At 41.0% G+C, this 18,959-nt stretch overlaps 1 protein-coding gene across 5 annotated transcripts in view; it reads right to left on the bottom strand.

Moving 5' to 3' along the window:
* PNPLA8 (patatin like phospholipase domain containing 8) overlaps positions 1–18,959 on the bottom strand; it is a 35,522-nt gene that overhangs the window by 11,937 nt on the left and 4,626 nt on the right. For 2 of the 5 annotated variants that reach the window (XM_035127605.2, XM_035127602.2), the window contains exons 2-8: positions 14,398–15,571; positions 13,538–13,687; positions 12,659–12,810; positions 8,980–9,074; positions 8,402–8,573; positions 7,529–7,586; positions 2,406–2,600 (exon numbers count right to left, since the gene is read on the bottom strand). In XM_035127605.2, coding sequence (XP_034983496.1) covers positions 2,406–2,600; positions 7,529–7,586; positions 8,402–8,573; positions 8,980–9,074; positions 12,659–12,810; positions 13,538–13,687; positions 14,398–15,486 — 1,911 coding nt within the window. In that variant the 5' untranslated portion in view covers positions 15,487–15,571. Of the gene's footprint in view, positions 1–2,405; positions 2,601–7,528; positions 7,587–8,401; positions 8,574–8,979; positions 9,075–12,658; positions 12,811–13,537; positions 13,688–14,397; positions 15,572–18,639; positions 18,907–18,959 lie in introns of those variants that run through there. The other 3 variants (XM_060279599.1, XM_035127601.2, XM_035127607.2) reach the window with 3 other exon arrangements.

Genomic DNA, 18,959 nt, shown 5'->3' with positions numbered 1-18,959 from the left:
AGTCCAATGACATTTGGGTGGCCACAGGTTTCCCACCCCTGCCATATAGAACTAACTGCCATGTATCCTTAAGCTTTTCTTCAGAAACCACCGTTTGTAAACATCACTTGATTTTAAACAAAGCTGCTAACTACTACAAAAAGCAAAAAAGCAAACCGGAACAATTTGATAACAGAAACTAGCAGGAAAATAAATTAAGTAGCAACAGAGACAAGTATTAACGACAAATATATCTTAACAGCATCATCATTCAGAGTGCCTTCAGGTATCTCTGGAGCAGCCATTCTGTAAAGCTGGCACTGCCACCAAAGAAGTTTTCTTCCGGACTGACTCCTTCTGAGCTTCAGTCAACAAGGGTACTCAGAGAGAGGATCACAGCTGCTGAACTAAGAGCACGAAGGAGTACCGGTATATACAGGGGAAGACAAGAACCTAAGGTCAAAGCAGTTTTAAGGCTTTGCTAGGTAGGAATCAGCACACTGCCCCAAGAAAAATCCCATTACTGAACAGACTGCATGCAAATATGGAGAACGAACAGAGCTATTAATTTAGTTCTATGCAACAGAGATCTGGTGGAGACTGCTACAGGGAAAAGGAAGGGGAAAGTGGTGAAGTGATTTTCACCAATTCCCCCTTCTTTCTGCAACCCACCAACACCCCAACAGAGCATCTTCTCAAGGGGCAAAGGAGGAATTAACAAAAATAGTTCCTTCCCGATCCTCTAGTGGGTGGATAACACAAACAGAAAACCATCAATGGGATCTCTGGGCCCTACCCTCTGTGTCTAGTTCAATTAAAACTTAATCACATTTCAGCTGAATTTACTCTGTGGCCAAGATGCCTTTCAATGTAATCACTATTTATTGTTAACTTGACAATTTAATATTTATCTTTCATATTTATAAACACTGTTGTCACGTCTGTTTTAGCTTTGAGCTGCATTTTAGTGCAGCAATTTTATTTCATACTATCTTCTAAAAATTGCAAGCCATCTTTAGGTTCCTGTTGGGAGGTGGAATCAATATATTTTAAAATGAACAGAATTCTAAGAGTGGCTTCCATTTTACTTTTAGGGAAAAAATGCCATACAGCTGATCTGATTTTCACGCCCCTTCCTCCCAGAAATGCTTTACTTTTAGCAAATTAGCAACATATGAAACAGCCCTAAGACTCTTAATATTGTCACACATCAAAGAACTGGTATACTTAATAAACTGGTTCATTAGGCAGGAGGCAGAACGAAATGCAATGAATTTTTAATGCCACATATCAAAGGACTCTTCCATTCAGTGAAAACATTAATTAGCATCGGCATACAATCCTCACAGCAGATGCCCTGGCATTAAGGTTTGTCAGCATACCTTGAAACACGCAGGGTTTTGCGAGAGATCACAGAACTATGAAACCTTTATTGTAAGGTTAAGCAATTCACCAAAATCAGAAGACTCTTTGAACTGCTGAAATCAATATTGCAGTATGAACACTGAATAGTGTTTCACTGCCTGAAATCATGGCAAGGAGCCATGGTTAATCTTGCTTCCCTAGTGCACATCCATATTTTCCAGAGTATAAGATGACTTTTTAACCCAGGAAAATCTTCTCAAAAGTCGGGTGTCGTCTTATATGCCGGGACTCGCCGAGCGGCGCCAGAAATCGCGTCTGCGCAGCCACAGAAGCGATTTCTGGCACTGCGAACATTTTGGAAATGGGCAGCACGGCGCCAGAAATCGCTTCTGCGTATGTGCAGACACGATTTTCAGCTTCCGGACATGTGCAGAAGCGATTTCTGGTGCTGCGGTCATTTTGCATATCGGCAGCGGAGCACCGGAAATTGCTTCTGCGCATGTCCAGACACGATTTTCGGCTTCTGTACATGCACAGAAGTGATTTCTGGCCCTGCGGACATTTTGGATATGGGCAGCGCGGTGCCGGAAATTGCTTCTGTGCATGTCCAGACGCGATTTTTGGCTTCCAGACATGCACAGAAGCAATTTCTGGTGTTGCGGACATTTTGGTGAAGGGCAAGCTGGAGAAGAGCAAGCTGCAGGCATCCGGGATGCCCGGGGTAGGAAGAGGGGTAGTCTTATACGGCGAGTATATCCCAAACTCTATATTTTAAATGGAAACGTTGGGGGTTGTCTTATACGCCCAGTCATCTTGTACGCTGGAACATACGGTACTCTTATCATACATATGTACCATAGGTCTAAATCATGCCTGCGTCATGTAAAGTACATACATAAGGCTCACTTTAAAGCAATATGTGAAATGAGCTGCAGTCTTGTTTGATAGTATTTGCTGTTAAATAATTAATCCCATTTTAACTCCCATTGTCCCCTAGATCAATTTTGTCTACAAAGAAATCAAATTATTATTATTTAAAGAAAAGCAACATTACAACCAACCTGATGAAGGTCATGGCCCAGTGCATATTCCTGGAAGTAACCTGGTGCAGCAGATGATGCTCTGATAGCTTGCCATAATTTATATTGGCAACTTCCAGGATAGTGAGACTTGATTCCGGGAAGGTGATTGTAATTTCTAAATACAAAGGCTTTCAATGGTGTCCCTCTGCTTACAATGGTGCTTATTGCAGCCACCTGACAAGAACAGGGAAACAAAACATTTAATGAAGCCGATAACTGTTTCCTACAACTTCAGTGGTTAGAAATGGGACACATACACCTTATTAGACAAATTTTATTTTCACACTCAGTTATATAACAATGTTGACGGTGAGGTGTCTTAAATGGCCTTATCAGTCTAACACTTTGATTAGAGGATGCCATAATAGTTAAGGTTTTATAGAAGTGCTCCAGTAGTTTAAAGTACACACAAGAGAAAACAAATATTACTGATCCATGGGGGAAACACGGCACTTGTTATGAACAATTAACTGAGATTTGACATTCCCCCCATCCCCTGAAGTTTGGAGAAGGAAAAGATACAGAATAGAAATCAACCACACAGAGTCAGAAGATGGCAGGAATATGTAAATCCCCAACACTGTTTTTATTCCTCACATTTGAAGATCTTATATTGGAAATTTATTACACAAGCATAAAGTGAGTGACAATTCATAAAGACTTCATCATATGCTTTGATAAGAGATAAATTGCTCAAACCAACTAACTCCGTGATTGTCAGGGGGAGCCCACAGGGTCCGTGGGAGGAGATGGGGGGTGGATCAGGCTACAGGGATCCCCGACCCCTCCTCTCCAGCAGCACCTCATCAAGCCGGGATAGCAGCAACACCTCCAGTGGGGAGGAGAGGGAGTTGGTCAGCACAGGGAGAGGGCTCGAGGATGCTGTGTCAGCGCCCTTGCACCATCTTCACCCAAAGGGCGCAGAGAGGGAGATGCCACTTCCGTCGCCCCAATTGCGCAGGGGTTTGAAGCGCAAAGAGGGGAGGCGGAGACTGAGGGTATCCAAGTTCTTATGCTGGGGTAAAAACAGGAATGGGGCACTCCCGGATTCTGCGAGTGACTAGGGCAGTCATGAAACTGTTAGCTCTTCACTGTATATAGTATGCACAATAAACCTGTAAATTATCAGGTTGGAGTTCTGTGTCGTTACTCGTGAGCAACCACCCCACGATCCTTACAGTTATCATACAGAATCTTGAAACATTGCAGTTTGTGCAGGTAAAATAATTTGCAAAAACTTTTAGAGATTACTTAGCAACTTTTTTTTTGTATAGATGGTAATATAAGGAAAGCAGATTAGCTTATGGCACGTTCACTGATGCAAATCTATGAAAAACGTTAACCTGGCTAAAAAAGGTTAAACTAGCACAGGGGTCCCCAATCTGCGGCCCACGGAGGCCGTTTAACTGGCCCACGAGCCACCCCTGAACCGAGCCGCCTGTTCGGTGAGTCCCCACGTGCTGCGCTAAACCAGCGCAGTGCGGCGCAGGGACTCTCTTCTGTGGCGCCGGAAAGCACTTCTGCGCATGCCCAGATGCCAAAAATTGCTTCTGCCCACCGAGGATCTCCACGGGAAGGATCTGGCCCATGCCCGGTAAGCCTTGCCGACCCCTGACCTAGTTAATAGAGATTCTAATTATTTTAAGCCTTTCTGTTAAGTAAACAGCAACAAAAGATCCCCAAGGTTCTGAGTTTTCTTTTTCCCCTTTCTGTTCCCAATTGCTCTTCCCCATATTGTATTTTAGATTGCAAAGCTGAGGACAGGGGCAATTTTATTACTGTTCACAATAACCCACTGTAAGAGGTTTTTTGGGATAAAAACACTTGAAATGAATAAAATATTTTAAATGTGGAATCACTAACACACTTTTTTGCATATATTTCATAGTTAAAACTGTAAATAAGGTGGGCAATGCAACACTAAAAGCTACCATAAGACTAGCAATCTTCCAAGTATTCTGTAGACAGAATCATTTTGAATATCTGCCTCTTAGAAAGCAAGGTAAGATTTGGGATACCATTCACTAGGTTTTGTGTTCATAGTTCTTATATCTTCTGAGGTTGCATTTATACAGTAAGTGACCAGTTTTGTGCTCATAAAAGAGAATGATGGAGCTGAATACAATGTGATAGTTAAATTGCTAAATTTTCTAAAGGCAAGCAGAATGAATAACTACCACATTTAAAATGCTTAGAAATATATTAATGTCCCCCCCACCCCCCACGAAAGGCTTCTTTTAACCTCTTACACAAGAATGCAGGTTTCCACCCCAGAACAATTCTAAGAACTAAACATATAAGACAGATTTATAGCTTAAAGGAAGACTTTCTAAACAGTAACTCTGCTTCAGATATTACAGTTGACAGTGAGTGCAATACTATTTCCTATCACGTAAAAATTTGCATCAGAAATATTTGAGACATTTATATCGTGATGTACACAGCTCAAATACCATCTTTTAAATTGTTACTCTTAACAAGTCAGTGGGTGTATATTTCTATTTGTATCCCATTTAAGAACTTGCCTTTGTTTGAGAAATCGTGACTCAAGCACTTAAACCCTGCATTTATGCTATTGTCGTACTGTTTTTCTCTGCCTAATTACGAAGTAAAATCATTCTATTTAAAAAATAGCTTAAAAAACAGATGAATTCTCACATGCAAAGCTGAAATGATCACTCATAAGGTATATTACTTGGCTATGACAAAAGCAATGTATAGATCTGTACATTTCTAAATGGTTCTAACACAAACCAATACCCTTCAGTATTTAATGATGAAAGCCAAATTCACCCTACCTGTACAGAGACCCTGAGCCCTGGAGGTGGAAAGAGTGAACTCTCTCTGCTAGAGTGTTCAATTCTAAAGCCACCATTGATTTGCAAAGCAACAGAAAGTAACAGGAGCCTAGGAGAAATCAATATCAGACCACCCACTCCATTCTTCCTTATGGACTACAATCAGGTCTGGATCTTGATCTTCTGGGGAAGAAAATTATTGCTGGGATAGACTACTGCTGGAGAACAAGACTACTGCTGAGAAGCAGGGCTTCAGTAATTATTAAGAGCTTCAACATAGTTAAAAAAGTGAGGATCTGGAGAAGCATCATCCCTGCTTTCAGCAAAAACCACAGCTGCAGAAGTAACCACTGCTGATAGTTGAGAGGCAGGCTGAAGTACTACAGATTGAGGGAGCCCCAGTGCTCATGAGAACTTGAAACAGGTTATGCTTCTGACATCCGGGCATTTGAAGCGGGCTGAGAAGGGGTAATAAAATCATTTGCCACAGCCTGCAGCAGAGATGAAAAGCTATGTCGTTCTTCCCCCTCAGATGGTTCTTCTGACTCTGTGTGAGGCACATCTGGCCAGCTCTGAAGAAAGAGCAGCAGGTCTTATATGCATGGCTGCATTAAGATCAGCACTGAAGAGCAGTTTTCCCCAGTACGTTCACCTTGGTCAGCACTGAAGGAGCAGAAAGGCCAAGTCTAGCCCTTAAAGCAGGCATCCCCAAACTGTGGCCCTCCATATGTTTTGGCCTACAAGTCCCATGATCCCTAGCTAACAGGACTAGTGGTTGGGGAAGATGGGGATTGTAGTCCAAAACATCTGGAGGGCCAAAGTTTGGGGATGCCTACCTTAAAGCCAGGGGTAGAAAATCCTAACACTCACCTAATACTGAATCTTAAGTCTTTCTGATGCCAGGCAAAAACATTTTTACTCAGTCAGACCATTTAAAAGTGCTTTATCTTGTTGACCATTTGCTGAGAGTTCTGGAAGAGCTGCTCTCTGTCTCAAAGGCCTTTTCCACCTGGCCTGGGATGGCGGGGCTCTGACTGACTCCAGCTACAAAAGGTGAGGCTGCTGAACAGACCCTTAGGCTAGGGCAGGCATAGGCAACCTTGGCTCTCCAGATGTTTTGGAACTACAACTCCATTGATCCCTGACCACTGGCCCTGTTAGCTAGGGATCATGGGAGTTGTAGTTCTAAAACATCTGGAGAGCCAAGGTTGCCTATGCCTGGGCTAGGGTGTTGTTTTTTGGGGGGGGTTGCTTGGAAGAAGGGTTGCTGCTGTTAGTTTTTTGTAATTCTTAACTTATTATTTATGACTACTTTTGTTATGTTCTAGGTTTTATTTCCCCATGTTATAAGGCATGGTTTGAACTGTGGAAAGGTGGAATACAAATAAAATTATGTATGTACCGTATGTATGTATATTGTTGAACTACTTTGTTGTCCTGCTGTTTAAGCAGTGTTTTGGAACATTTTTGTATTGTTTTTATTTTTGTTTACATATTTATTGTAAGTGTTCCCAGAAGTTGTAAAACTGAAAGATTGGAACTAGATGTTTCATTACAGTCCAGATCTTAAATGGGTACAAGGAATATATCACACGACTCAGCTCAGGTACAGGACAATCATGCCTTGCCCAATTATAGCTGGTTTTGTACAAGCTCTTTCAGGCTCATAAGACAGGGATTGGTTCATGGCAAAAGACATAGCTGCCAAGTTTTCCCTTTTGTCGCGAGGAAGCCTATTCAGCATAAGGGAAAATCCCTTAAAATAAGGGATAACTTGGCAGCTATGGCAAAAGATGAGGTGGAAATCCTTTTGCCCAATACCAAGTATTTAGGGTTAAAGACAGAAAGTGGCCAGGGAACCTCTTCCTTGGTTTTCTTCCAGTCACTCTCCCCCCACTGGCAACTGCTTGCTTAGAAGACACATACTGCAAAAATCAGAATCGTGTTCATATTGAACTTTGCAAGGGACTGACCAAGAAATTTGGGGGTCTAGGTGGCTAAAGTATATATGCACTCATCCTACTATGGATCTGGTTTAGAATTTGTCAGATTCAGGAACACATTTTTACTTTTTAACTTCCAATGACCACTCACTGCATTAATGTGCCTACAAACTTAAATTCTGTACCCACTTGCATGTTTAAATGCCCATTTCCTACATGCTGATGGTAACATTAGGAACTGAACACTGAGAAAAGAGTTCTAAAACAAAGACGAACAATAGAAATGTTGCGCAACACATGTTTAAACAATCTTACATGCTTGCAGTACATTAAAATAAAAAACCTGATCAAGTACACTAACCTTAGAACATCTGGGATTTCTGGCTGTTTCAATCATAACATCTGATCCCATTCTCTCTCTATGGAAAAAGGATAAAACATGACAAGTTACAATTTATTTATTTTTAATATGCAGTCTGCCATTGTTTTTTTAATATATATTTCTAAAGAAATACACCTGCCCCGATCTTCAGTTGTCATTCCTTCTCACATACAATTCCCACATACTATATATTCATGCTCTAAATGCTTAGGCAGGGGAGATCATTTATTTGGATTCTACTGGACTGCATCCAGACTAAATCAGCTGACCATAGCCTCTACTGAAATCAATTTGGCAAATCAGTCATGTTTTACTTCTGACAGAAATCTATGGGACTCAACTTCAACTAACTTAATAGGTTAGATCCAAACTCTGTGCCATTTTTGTTTTCTTTTAGACCAATGGCAAGAACACTTTAACATTTACCACAGTTTTAGCATTTTTACTGTACAGACAAAATTCCTCAGGTGGTGAGGAATTTTAGTGACAATAATGAATCACAATGAAGAGAGCTATTGAGCAGTTGGGCATGTAAATAGAAAACAGAGGGCCCCAACTCAATTTATTTGTCAGAAACAAAATTATATTAAAAGGCTTTCAAACGGTTTGGCAGCCTGAACACACAAAAACTATTTAAAGAATCACCAACCACAAACTCTAAAGATAGCTGTCACCATATCTGCTTGCAGTTAATATTATACTCCTCTGTTGCAATAACATTTGTCACTGTGATATGAATTCTTAGAATTTACAGGGTGGTAGAATGAGGACTGTGCCTATTTAATACTTTGATGTACATTGAAGTAAGCAAAATTAGTGATGATTTTAAACAAATCAATAAATTTAACTTACATAAGAATCTTCTCCCAGATTTCACTGTCATAAAATGCATGGCTCCAGCCCATTTTAACTGTCCCAACAATGACATTTTGCTTAAACACATCAGTTCCTAGTTTACGATACAGTTCTTCACACTCATCCAGAGGGATATGGAATAACCCCAACATAAATGCCAATATAGCACCTAAAAGTAAACATGATTCATAAATTGTAAATGTGGTATTTTATATGAATATTACCTAATGCATCATTTATAGGAGCACAGCATAAATAGATAAAAATCTTTATACTCTCAATATTCTAAGTTTAAAAAAAATCAGGATTATTTTGGTCCCTGGAGTGTAAATATTATTTCAATGTCTATGCAACCTGATTATAAATATTTTTGAGACATATTTTTAGGACAAATTATTTGTAGTTTAGAAGTTGATAAATACATGCTAATATAACAGATATTTACATTCATTTATAGTGCCACCTAGAGTGTAAGAAAATAATGGCTTGGTTTGCACATCACATTAAGCCATAGATAACACAATTGAACAGTGTGATGGGGAATACTGCTCAGAAGTCCATGCAGGAATATTTACCTGTACTCACTCCACAAATGTAGTCAAAAAGATGATGAACCGGCTTTCCGGTGAGCTCTTCTAGCTTACGAAGTGTCTGAAGTGCTACTAAACCCCTGTAACACAAAAAAAAAACCAAAAATGTTATGCAAGTTACCATATGTTAAGTAAAAGCCAAGTGACAGTATGTTTAAGTCACTAACTAGCGAGCTTTCAGTATCATCCATTGCTATATCCTGGGAAATGTGGCATATTTAAAGGCAAAGAACACATTCAAAACTGATTGATCTCTCCAATTTGATATGCTTTTAATAAGTGTTTCCTATACAGGTCACAGGAAATTTATACTTTCTAGGAAAGAAAAGAAAGGTTACTAATGTTGGTAAAGAATAGAGAAGCAATGCTGACTTGAAAGTCAGTAATTTCCCCTCTCTACCAGTAGCTCTGAACTGGAATATTCCTAGTGGTTACAACCTTCTGCAGTAGGATATAGTAATGGTTACCATAGAGCATATTCAAAAGCAGAGCAGTTTTGCACTGTTCCACAGCAGCCAATGCTCAAAACACACAAGCTATTAAACTGCATCAGGGAATACCAAAATATGTAAATTATGTAAATATGTAAATTATTCACCAAAGATGAAACCTGAACTGCATGACTCCCTGGAAACTTAAGTTCTTATAGGTTGTGTGTTTGAGAAATAAAAGAAGCCAACAAAGTGAAACACACACATTGTTGGCTTACTGGTTATCTTAGCTATCAAGTCCTAAAATACATACATGAATTATTATTCAGCAATTGTGCCCTGTCCACATAGAACTTATTCTTTAGTAAGCCAGCGCAGGATTAAAACTCAAGGTGCAAACCACTAAGTTAAGATCTTGCCTCTACCATGAGTCACTCTCAACCTCAGACCTTATTGGCAATATAGGACCATAACACTTCTGTCTGATGAAAGGAACTTTGAAGTAAGAGTCAGTGTTAGTCCTACTCAGAAGAGACCAATTGACATTAATGGACACAACTATCTTAGGCTGATTAGGGACGGGTGTGGCGCTGTGGGTTAAACCACAGAGCCTAGGGCTTGCCAATCAGGAGGTCGGCGGTTTGAATCCCCGTGACGGGGTGAGCTCCTGTTGCTCGGTCCCAGCTCCTGCCAACCTAGCAGTTCGAAAGCACGTCAAAGTGCAAGTAGATAAATAGGTACCACTACAGCAGGAAGGTAAACGGTGTTTCCGTGTGCTGCTCTGGTTCGCCAGAAGCAGCTTTGTCATGCTGGCCACATGACCTGGAAGCTGTACACCGGCTCCCTCGGCCAATAATGCAAGATGAGCGCGCAACCCCAGAGTCGGTCACAACTGGACCTAATGGTCAGGAGTCCCTTTACCTTTTTATCTTAGGCTCATTAGGTAGTATTCAACTAAGTTATACTCAGAAGAGACCCGCTGAAATGAATGGACCTAACTTAGCTGTGCTCATTAATCTCAACGGGTCTACTTTGAGGAAGAACTCAGCTGCACACAACCCTCTGAATCCAATCCAGTATATTTTATCATTTTAAAGCTGAAATATTATCATTTTGTTGATTAAAACTAACACTTTTATACCAGGTGAGAATTTAAGTGCAAAGGTTGGTGAAATTGATTTTGTAGAGCACAAATCTAATGGCAGCTGCACCGTTAAAACAGAAATTGCCAAGGCAAAAACTGAAATAACGGCATTTGGAGACAATGTGTGCTAGAAGGAGCCCTGATACCAAGAAGACATCAAGCGAGAAAGTAGTTGCTAAGGAAAGCAGAAACAAGAATACATTACCACATACCTTCACAGCTCACTGATTCAAAACAAGACAGAATGGTAATGATTACAAGTAATTAATGCTTTCAGGCAGTTCTGTACTTTATGAGCAATTAATTGGTTAGTGTCAAATTTATGTTAGTTGACAGTTGGTTAGATTAGTCCAAAATATCACCATAACTGGCAATGAGCACTGAATGAAAAGAAATGACAAAGAGCTTTACAGGGACTTTACCAAGGACAATCTGTTCAACATGCTCCTAGCTATCTCAACTCTAAACCAAAGGTGGCTTGTAATTCTTATAAATGGTCCATTAAATATGACAAAATATCGAAGAAAAATTCTTGCCCTAACAGAATTTCAGTCTGTTAGTAAATGAAAGTGGGACACTCTCAAGTGACCCTGTCAGAGCCGCTGATGCGGCTACTCTAGAGTAACGACTCCTCGCAGCATAGTCCTTTTAGACTTTTATTAAGTGCTGATTATTTACAGTGCTCAGAGCGATCTATATACATGCTTTCGGTCAGGTGTCAGAACCTCCGAATGGAGTTTGGCGCATTTTCTTCCAACAAAGAAGCTTGGGAAGACCCAGCCTCTTCCCCCGACGTTTTTTGCGCAATTCCGGAGTCGGGGAGATTGGCCTCCCCCCCCCCGGGCTTCCCCTTTCCTGTCCCACCTGGGTCAGTGGCTCCGCAACCTTGCCTGAGCCTCGGACACCACTTCCTGATTCTCCACTGGAGGCAGAGCTCTCCCCCGCGCTTGGGGATGGGCTGGACCTTAAGATGGGAGGGACCTCTCGGTATTCCCTGTCCCTCACAGACCCCCATTCAAACAAGTATGTGGGTATCAAGTGCTGAAAATAATATACAGTTGTATACACTTCTGTTGGGAATTAAACTTGAAAGATCAATTTATTTAAAAGAAACAAAATTCAGGCAAATGACAGGCCAAAAGTAGGCAAATCCCCTCCAGCAAATTAATATGATGATAAAGTTAGGGACCAATAACTATTCTCCAGTCTACGGTCTTGCCACGCTGCCATCTTGCTAATGGAGAAAACTTTCCATTTATCATGGTTATGGATAAATTCTGAAAAATGTGTTAAGGCTGGTCCATCCTTTACACTGATTCATTGTTTAACATTGCATGTATGGCCTGTGTTTCCTCCTCCATTTCAACTTTAGTTCCTTTCACTTTTGCAGGAAGTCTATTTTGTCACTATGACTGAATCCTCGAACTATAGATTGCAATCTAGCATAAAGCTATTCAGATAATATATTTGTGCAAACTATTATTTGCTCATTCAGATGTAATAGCAAACTCTTGAACAGAAAGGGGAAGAGAACATGAGGAGTGAGCATGTAAACACAGCTCATGTTCATGAATTGGCACACAATGGTGCTGTATGTAAATCAACCCTCAAGAGACTGGCTTCACTATGAGAATCTCTAATGCTCTTCAAACAGAGGCAAACTATTATAGTCCAGTGGCATAAATGTAAATTTACAAATCCAGTGACACAACAAAGCATGCAAAATTGTATTTTTAATCTCCAAGAGTGCTACATCATTCTTCTCTCTCGGCTCAAATGGGCAGAGGACTACCTCTGCTGGCAAATTAATTAAAACTTTTAAAATAATTCACTCCCTGAAGGAGGAGGAGTTTGGATTTGATATCCCACTTTATCACTCCCCTTACGGAGTCTCAAAGCGGCTAACAATCTCCTTTCCCTTCGTCCCCCACAACAAACACTGTGAGGTGAGTGAGGCTGAGAGACTTCAGAGAATTGTGACTAGCCCAAGGTCACCCAGCAGCTGCATGTGGAGGAGCGGGGACGCGAACGCAGTTCACCAGATTAGAAGTCCACCACGGACATAGATGTAACACTTTAACAGCCCTACCTTGTTCCCCCACCATCAATAGTGAGAACTCGAATGCCCCAGCCTTTTACAGGGTCTGTATAGCCAATTACAGCCAATGCTTCCCTGACAGCAGCCTGAAGAGCTTCATCATTTGACTGCCTTAGTCGCAACAAGCATGGAATGCTTTTTTCCTGAAAACAAAAATAAAGATTTTAAATACAGCACAAAAGTGTCAATCTATCTGGTGCTCCTCCTCCAGAGCACCAGATATAAAACAAAAATGAAATTTACGAAAGTAAATATTTTTAAATTTAAAAGAAAGCATTGATGTTTTCTTCACACTTTTCTTACACATACTATACTTGGCCTGAAATCCTAAGCACAATTCTCAGGAATAAATTAGTAGGTCTCACAGGATCATGTTATTAGAACCTTCCACTTATTGAAAAATGTAGTTAGTGTTATTTTTCAAGCTGCAGGGCAATAATGAAAGTCAAAATACTCAAAATGTGTAACTAGATATCCTCAACTCCAGATTCTACTATAAGTCAGAAATGACTGTGATTATCTCCAGAAAACTTTTGAATCTTTTGTGTATTGCAACCTTGTGATCTTTTAATATTATATAACATTACCATCCCTATACCAGAGAAATTTATTGGTGTAACTTTAGTGCAGCGATGGCTAACCTGTTCAATGCCAATTGTTCCTGAAAGGGGCTATGCTGGCTGGGCCTGATGAGAGCTGGTGAGCAACAACATCTTGGCAGGATATAAGAAGCCACTGATTCTTATAGCCTGATATCAAGTGGAATATGCACTTAGTTGTTGTAAAATACATAGCTCACAATTATTATTTCCAAAATGAGGATGTGATTTCATTCTCAATTCATGGTGAGATGATAGAATTGATTTGTACCTTAACAGCAACTCCTCTGCTTTCTGGAAATTCCAAGAGATGGTATGTCAGTTCTTCAACCCTGTTGATACAGACTCTTCTGTTAGATGATCTCCGTAATGCTTGCACTAAAGCCCGGGTTCTGTTATCTATACTCACCCTTGCAATAATCTAAGAAGAGAATGTTTTATTAATTTTAAAAAATCCATCGGATATCTAAGCCAGATGTCTTCAACCAATTCAAACTCAGGACCCACCTTCAACCCAAATGTGCATTTGAGGAACCCATTTCTTAACCTTTAATCATATATTTGTATGTTGGCAGTGCTGCTGCTGCTGTGACCCAGCAGTGGGTCCCAACACACCTGCTGAAAACCACTGGTCTAAGGGATCTAGCAACACAAGCTTTTGTGGGCCAGAACCCACTTTATCAAGCACATTTTTAAAAATGACAGGCAGGCAGTTTGTTCCCTCCTTTTCTCTATGAGCAGAAGTTAAATACTCAAGGCTGTTGATGTTCTGTACCTGATTTTTGTTACTTTTACATAGGCAGTCATTTTTGTAGACATTTTGTTGCAAACTAGCACTCGTTAAAGAGAAAGCCAATTCATCCAATTACTTAGTTCTTTTATGGTAAGATTGTACAAAATAAATAAAAAAATCTCTACATATACTTTAACCATGTACTGTAAGTATTTTCACAAAGCTGATTCGTAAGTTGCACAAACTTTTAAAAATATTCTATACTCTGCTCTGTTAAATCAATGACACAGGGGGTTGGGGTTGTTGCCCCCCCCCCCAATTTTCTTCTATTGTCTACAACTATATTTTATCTGATACATAACAAAATAGCTTATGAAATGATGATTAAGGAGATTTACCTTTTCCCTTTGAAGGGACAGCCTCCTCTCTTTCTCTTCCGCACGTTTAGCCTCCTCGTCATCTTTCAACATATCCTCACTTTTTTGTACTTTGCTCTTTTCTGGCAAGGCGGTTTTTGTATCAGATCGTAACTTTGGGACGAGTCCTCCAATGTAACTATCCACAAAGGCCTGTACACTGTTACTTGGGTAAGAAAGAAAACTTACAATACCCTTTTTGCTGGAAGCTGGAGCAGTGGCACTGGCCTTTGCTGAGTCTGGAGACTGTGCTGCAGGTATTAAGGCAGATACTGCATTCATTCTGTTTTCATTACTTAATATGTCATCTTCTGGTGTATCAAGTGTCTTTCCCTCCCGAGTCTGTGATTTAGGAGGGGAACCATTCCCCTTTTTCTCTTGAGCCATACCACCAGTGCTGAAGTACCAATTGATGTGATTCGCTAGAAAGTTGTATGTTTCTCCAAAGTTTGTAGCAAAATAGCTAACATGAAAAAGGCTATTTTTGAAATCTGCAAGATCTTTCCATGAACCACGATTAGTACTACTGGGATCCAAATCTTCACTTGCAGGCACAAGCTTCTTACCGTCTATGCTATCATTGCAGTCTTTCTGACTTCTATTGTTTGCAGCTTGTCTGATATTTTCTGGGTTCGTATGAAAACTATTTTCTTGGCCATTATTTTCAGCCGATCTGTTCAGTATACCAGAATGTGGCTTAAGCCGAGCTATCCGTGAAATCAGTTCACTGTGAGTTCCAGACACAGCTTTTGAGACAGATTCTAAAGTGTTCTTAAATCGTGACATGCGACTGCTTGTTTCTTTCAATTCCTTAGAAGTACTAAGTTTAGAAGCTCTGTAATGCAAGGAGTCATGATAACAGAGGTGCTTGTTATACCATAGTGCTTTGCCTCCTCCCCATTTATAATATGGTTTGCTTGTGTGAAAAGCTCTAAAAGGAATAGCTTGGGTTATACTCCAAAAAAGTTTAGGTCTGTACAAGTAATACAGTTGTCCGGTCTTTTGTTTACAAAGGCTTTTTGAACTAGCTACTAAGCACAGATAGGCATCTAAAGACAACCAAATTGACATTACTTATAAATACTGAAGTCATCCATAAATTTGTTTTGTCCAGAAATCTTTTTTTAAAAGGAAACATCACTCTTCAGGATGTTACCTGAAATGAAAAATAAAGAGTGTTAGTCTATTGAGCAAAATATGTGCAACAAAGAAATAAGAGTTTCCAGTAGTGAGTATACTTGATCTTAGCCTAAGAGGCAGCTCATCAAATTTAGAATTGTATCACCCTGGGAAGCCATTTCTTTAAGGAGTTAAGCAAAAGTAACCTGAAATTATCTATAGGTAAAGGTAAAGGGACCCCTGACCATTAGGTCCAGTCGTGACCGACTCTGGGGTTGCGCGCTCATCTCGCATTATTGGCCGAGGGAGCCGGCGTACAGCTTCCAGGTCATGTGGCCAGCATGACAAAGGCGCTTCTGGCGAACCAGAGCAGCACAAGGAAACGCTGTTTACCTTCCTGCTGCAGCGGTCCCTATTTATCTACTTGCACTTTGATGTGCTTTCGAACTGCTAGGTTGGCAGGAGCTGGGACCGAGCAACGGGAGCTCACCCCGTCGCAGGGATTCGAACCACCAACCTTCTGATCAGCACCTGCGTCCCGAAATTATCTATAGGGATTACCAATACTCAAATACAGTGTCATGCATTGAAGCAAGGTATCAGTGCATCCCCAAGAACAGCTACATATTAAGCAACAGAATAAAACAGGTACCCCCAAACTTGGCCCTCCAGGTGTTTTGGGACTATAACTCCCATCATCCCTACCTAACAAGACCAGTGGTCAGGGATAATGGGAGTTGTAGTCCCAAAACATCTGGAGGGCCAAGTTTGGATATGCCTGGAATAAAACAATGGAGAGTAGGCTGACTCCATCAAAGGATAGAATATGAGATAAAAGGCACCATTGTATTCATTCCTATAAGAACAAGGCAAGAGTGTAATTAGGCACAGAGTTAGCTAACCATACTTGAAATAAGATTGCTTCCCATGGTGGTTTGTATTAGTGAAAGTGCTTCTGTTAGTGTAAAGCAAAGCACCTCATTTCCACCCCTACCAAATGCAGGTCTCTATGCCATACCACCACCTTATCATGGTAAAGGGGCTTGAATAACTCCAAGAAGCTATGAGCTATGCCGTGCAGGGCCACCCAAAATGGACAGGTCATAGCCGAGAGTTTAGACTAAATGTGATCCACCTGGAGAAGGAACTGGCAAACCACTCCAGTATTTTGCCAAGAAAGCTCCATGAACATAAAAAAGAAGAAGCTTTGAGAAGAAAGTGAGAGTTTCCAAGGCATGCTCTGGTTCATGGGGTCCAAGACGACTAAACAACAACAACAACAACATGCCATACCACAGAACCTTCCAACCTTTAGGAGAAGCTTTTTTGGGTTACACGAGATGAAGTATCAGTGAGAATTAGACATTCTGCCCTGTGTAAATGGAAGCACTTCTACAACTGAAAAACAACAACCACCCACTGCCAGTTGCATCGCATAATCCAACAATTCTACTCTAAGACAACTCTTTCACCACATTAAGTTTTCACTGAACTTTGGCACCAACCATTACGTCTTCATTGCACTTTGCCATGAATAATCTATCGAATTTCTCATTGCAATCAACAATGCCTCTGGGGGAAATGTTTCAGGGAAACTTCCTAGAATAGCTCTCCACTGAAGTACTGCATCAAATCAGCCTGTGCGTGCCCCAATGCCACTTGGTGCATTTCATATTTTGGGCTGCCCTTGCATTTTAAGGAAAGAAAATCTGTATACAATCATTTTATTTTAACCAATGAACAAGTTGAGCAACAGAGAATAGCTAGCTGACAACAGGGCACATGACACTTGCATGATCTGTTCCTAGTATCTTTCTTGTACAGCCAAGATCACACATTACAAGGCACTATTTATAACTGACAAGATGAGCACTTGCATACAGGAATACACTTAAAACCAGGAGGAAAACATTCAGAGCCTAATAGCTTTGGGTTTCAGTGAGACATGCTTAGAGGATAAGCTGGATATAAGCTCACAAATACACTTAAGCAAATTGCCAAGCATTACGTGTGTTTTCAGGACACAAGACTGACCACACCAAAGCCGTACTCTAGTCACATACACAATATAGTGGGCTTCTCCCTTAATACATCTTTAGCCCAGGGGAAGGCCAGAAAGCTAGTGAAATAACCACACACACCCATTTTTTTAAAGATTGAGAACAGCTCAAAACCTTGAACAGTCAGAAAATATTCCAAAAGCAAACATTCTTGTGGAAAAAGTCTTAATTATATGCACACAAACAAACAGAAATATTAGAAGCTACTTTGCAACTCAGTCTACTGACCAGGATACGTTTAATTTCAAGGTCGTGGGTTCGAGCCCCAAATTTTGCATTTCAGGGGGTTGGACTTGATAACCCTCATGGTCCCTTCCAATTCTATGAGTCTATAAGGGTTTTCAAATGAAGGGGAGAGAGGGAGATATAGAGGGAATGCATCACATATACTATTGTGTTCCTTCCTTTATATTAGGAGCCAAAGCTAAGAGAGAGAGAAAGAATGAAAGGCCCCAGGGCCCCATAATACCAGGTGGGCAACATTTAGGGAAACAGTGGATGTTTGAAGTCTCAGCCTTAAGCAGAACCTCACATTCCCCAAACACACAGGAGAGGCTGTGTATTATCACTCATTTGTTGTTTGTGGTTTTTATTTTATGTATTTTGAGGTTTTATATTTTGATTTTGTTCTGTGAACCACCCTGAGACCTCTGGGCAGAGGGTGGTTTATAAATTCAATAAATAATAATAATAATAATAATAATAATAGCAGCAGCAGCTGACTCACACGCCCCTGGGACAAACTCTTAACCTGCTCACTGGTAATAGTAATAACAATAACAATAACAATAAAAAAAATATCATTTATGCCCCCGTCCACTTCGGGAGGCTGTCAAAACACATATAAAAACATAACCTATAAAAACATAATGGTACTACTGAAGGCCTTTTAAGCCAGGGACAAGCCGAAGCTACGCAACGTACACGAAAGGCACACATAAACACACACAATCTCTCTCTCTCCCCCCCCTCTCTCTCTCTCACACACACACACACCGTAACCAAGGAAAACAAAACACCTTAGAGGGGCAAGAGGGCGACTCACAGACCCAGGTAAACAAGCGCGTTCCTGACACGCGTCAGGAAAGGCGGGCAAGGCAGCAGCACGAGGGGACGGAAGGCCAAGGGAACTGCTGGCTGCCACTCACCCCAAGCAGGGCTCCCCGAAGGTCGACGGTCTACCCTCTAGGCCGCCCGGCAGGACGCCCAACGCGAAACCCGGAAAAACAGTCCAACCGGCCATTTCCTTCCCAGCCGATGAGCATGCGCGGCCTGCCGCGCACGCGCACTAGGGACGCGCCGGCGGCGAGATTTATTTATTTATTTATAAAGCCCCCTCCCCCCCCTCCCCGCCCCCCCCTCTCT

The sequence above is a fragment of the Zootoca vivipara genome, chromosome 10, assembly GCF_963506605.1.
Source record: "Zootoca vivipara chromosome 10, rZooViv1.1, whole genome shotgun sequence".
NCBI classification, from domain to species: Eukaryota; Metazoa; Chordata; class Lepidosauria; order Squamata; family Lacertidae; genus Zootoca; species Zootoca vivipara.
This window is presented reverse-complemented; position numbering and strand designations above follow the sequence as displayed.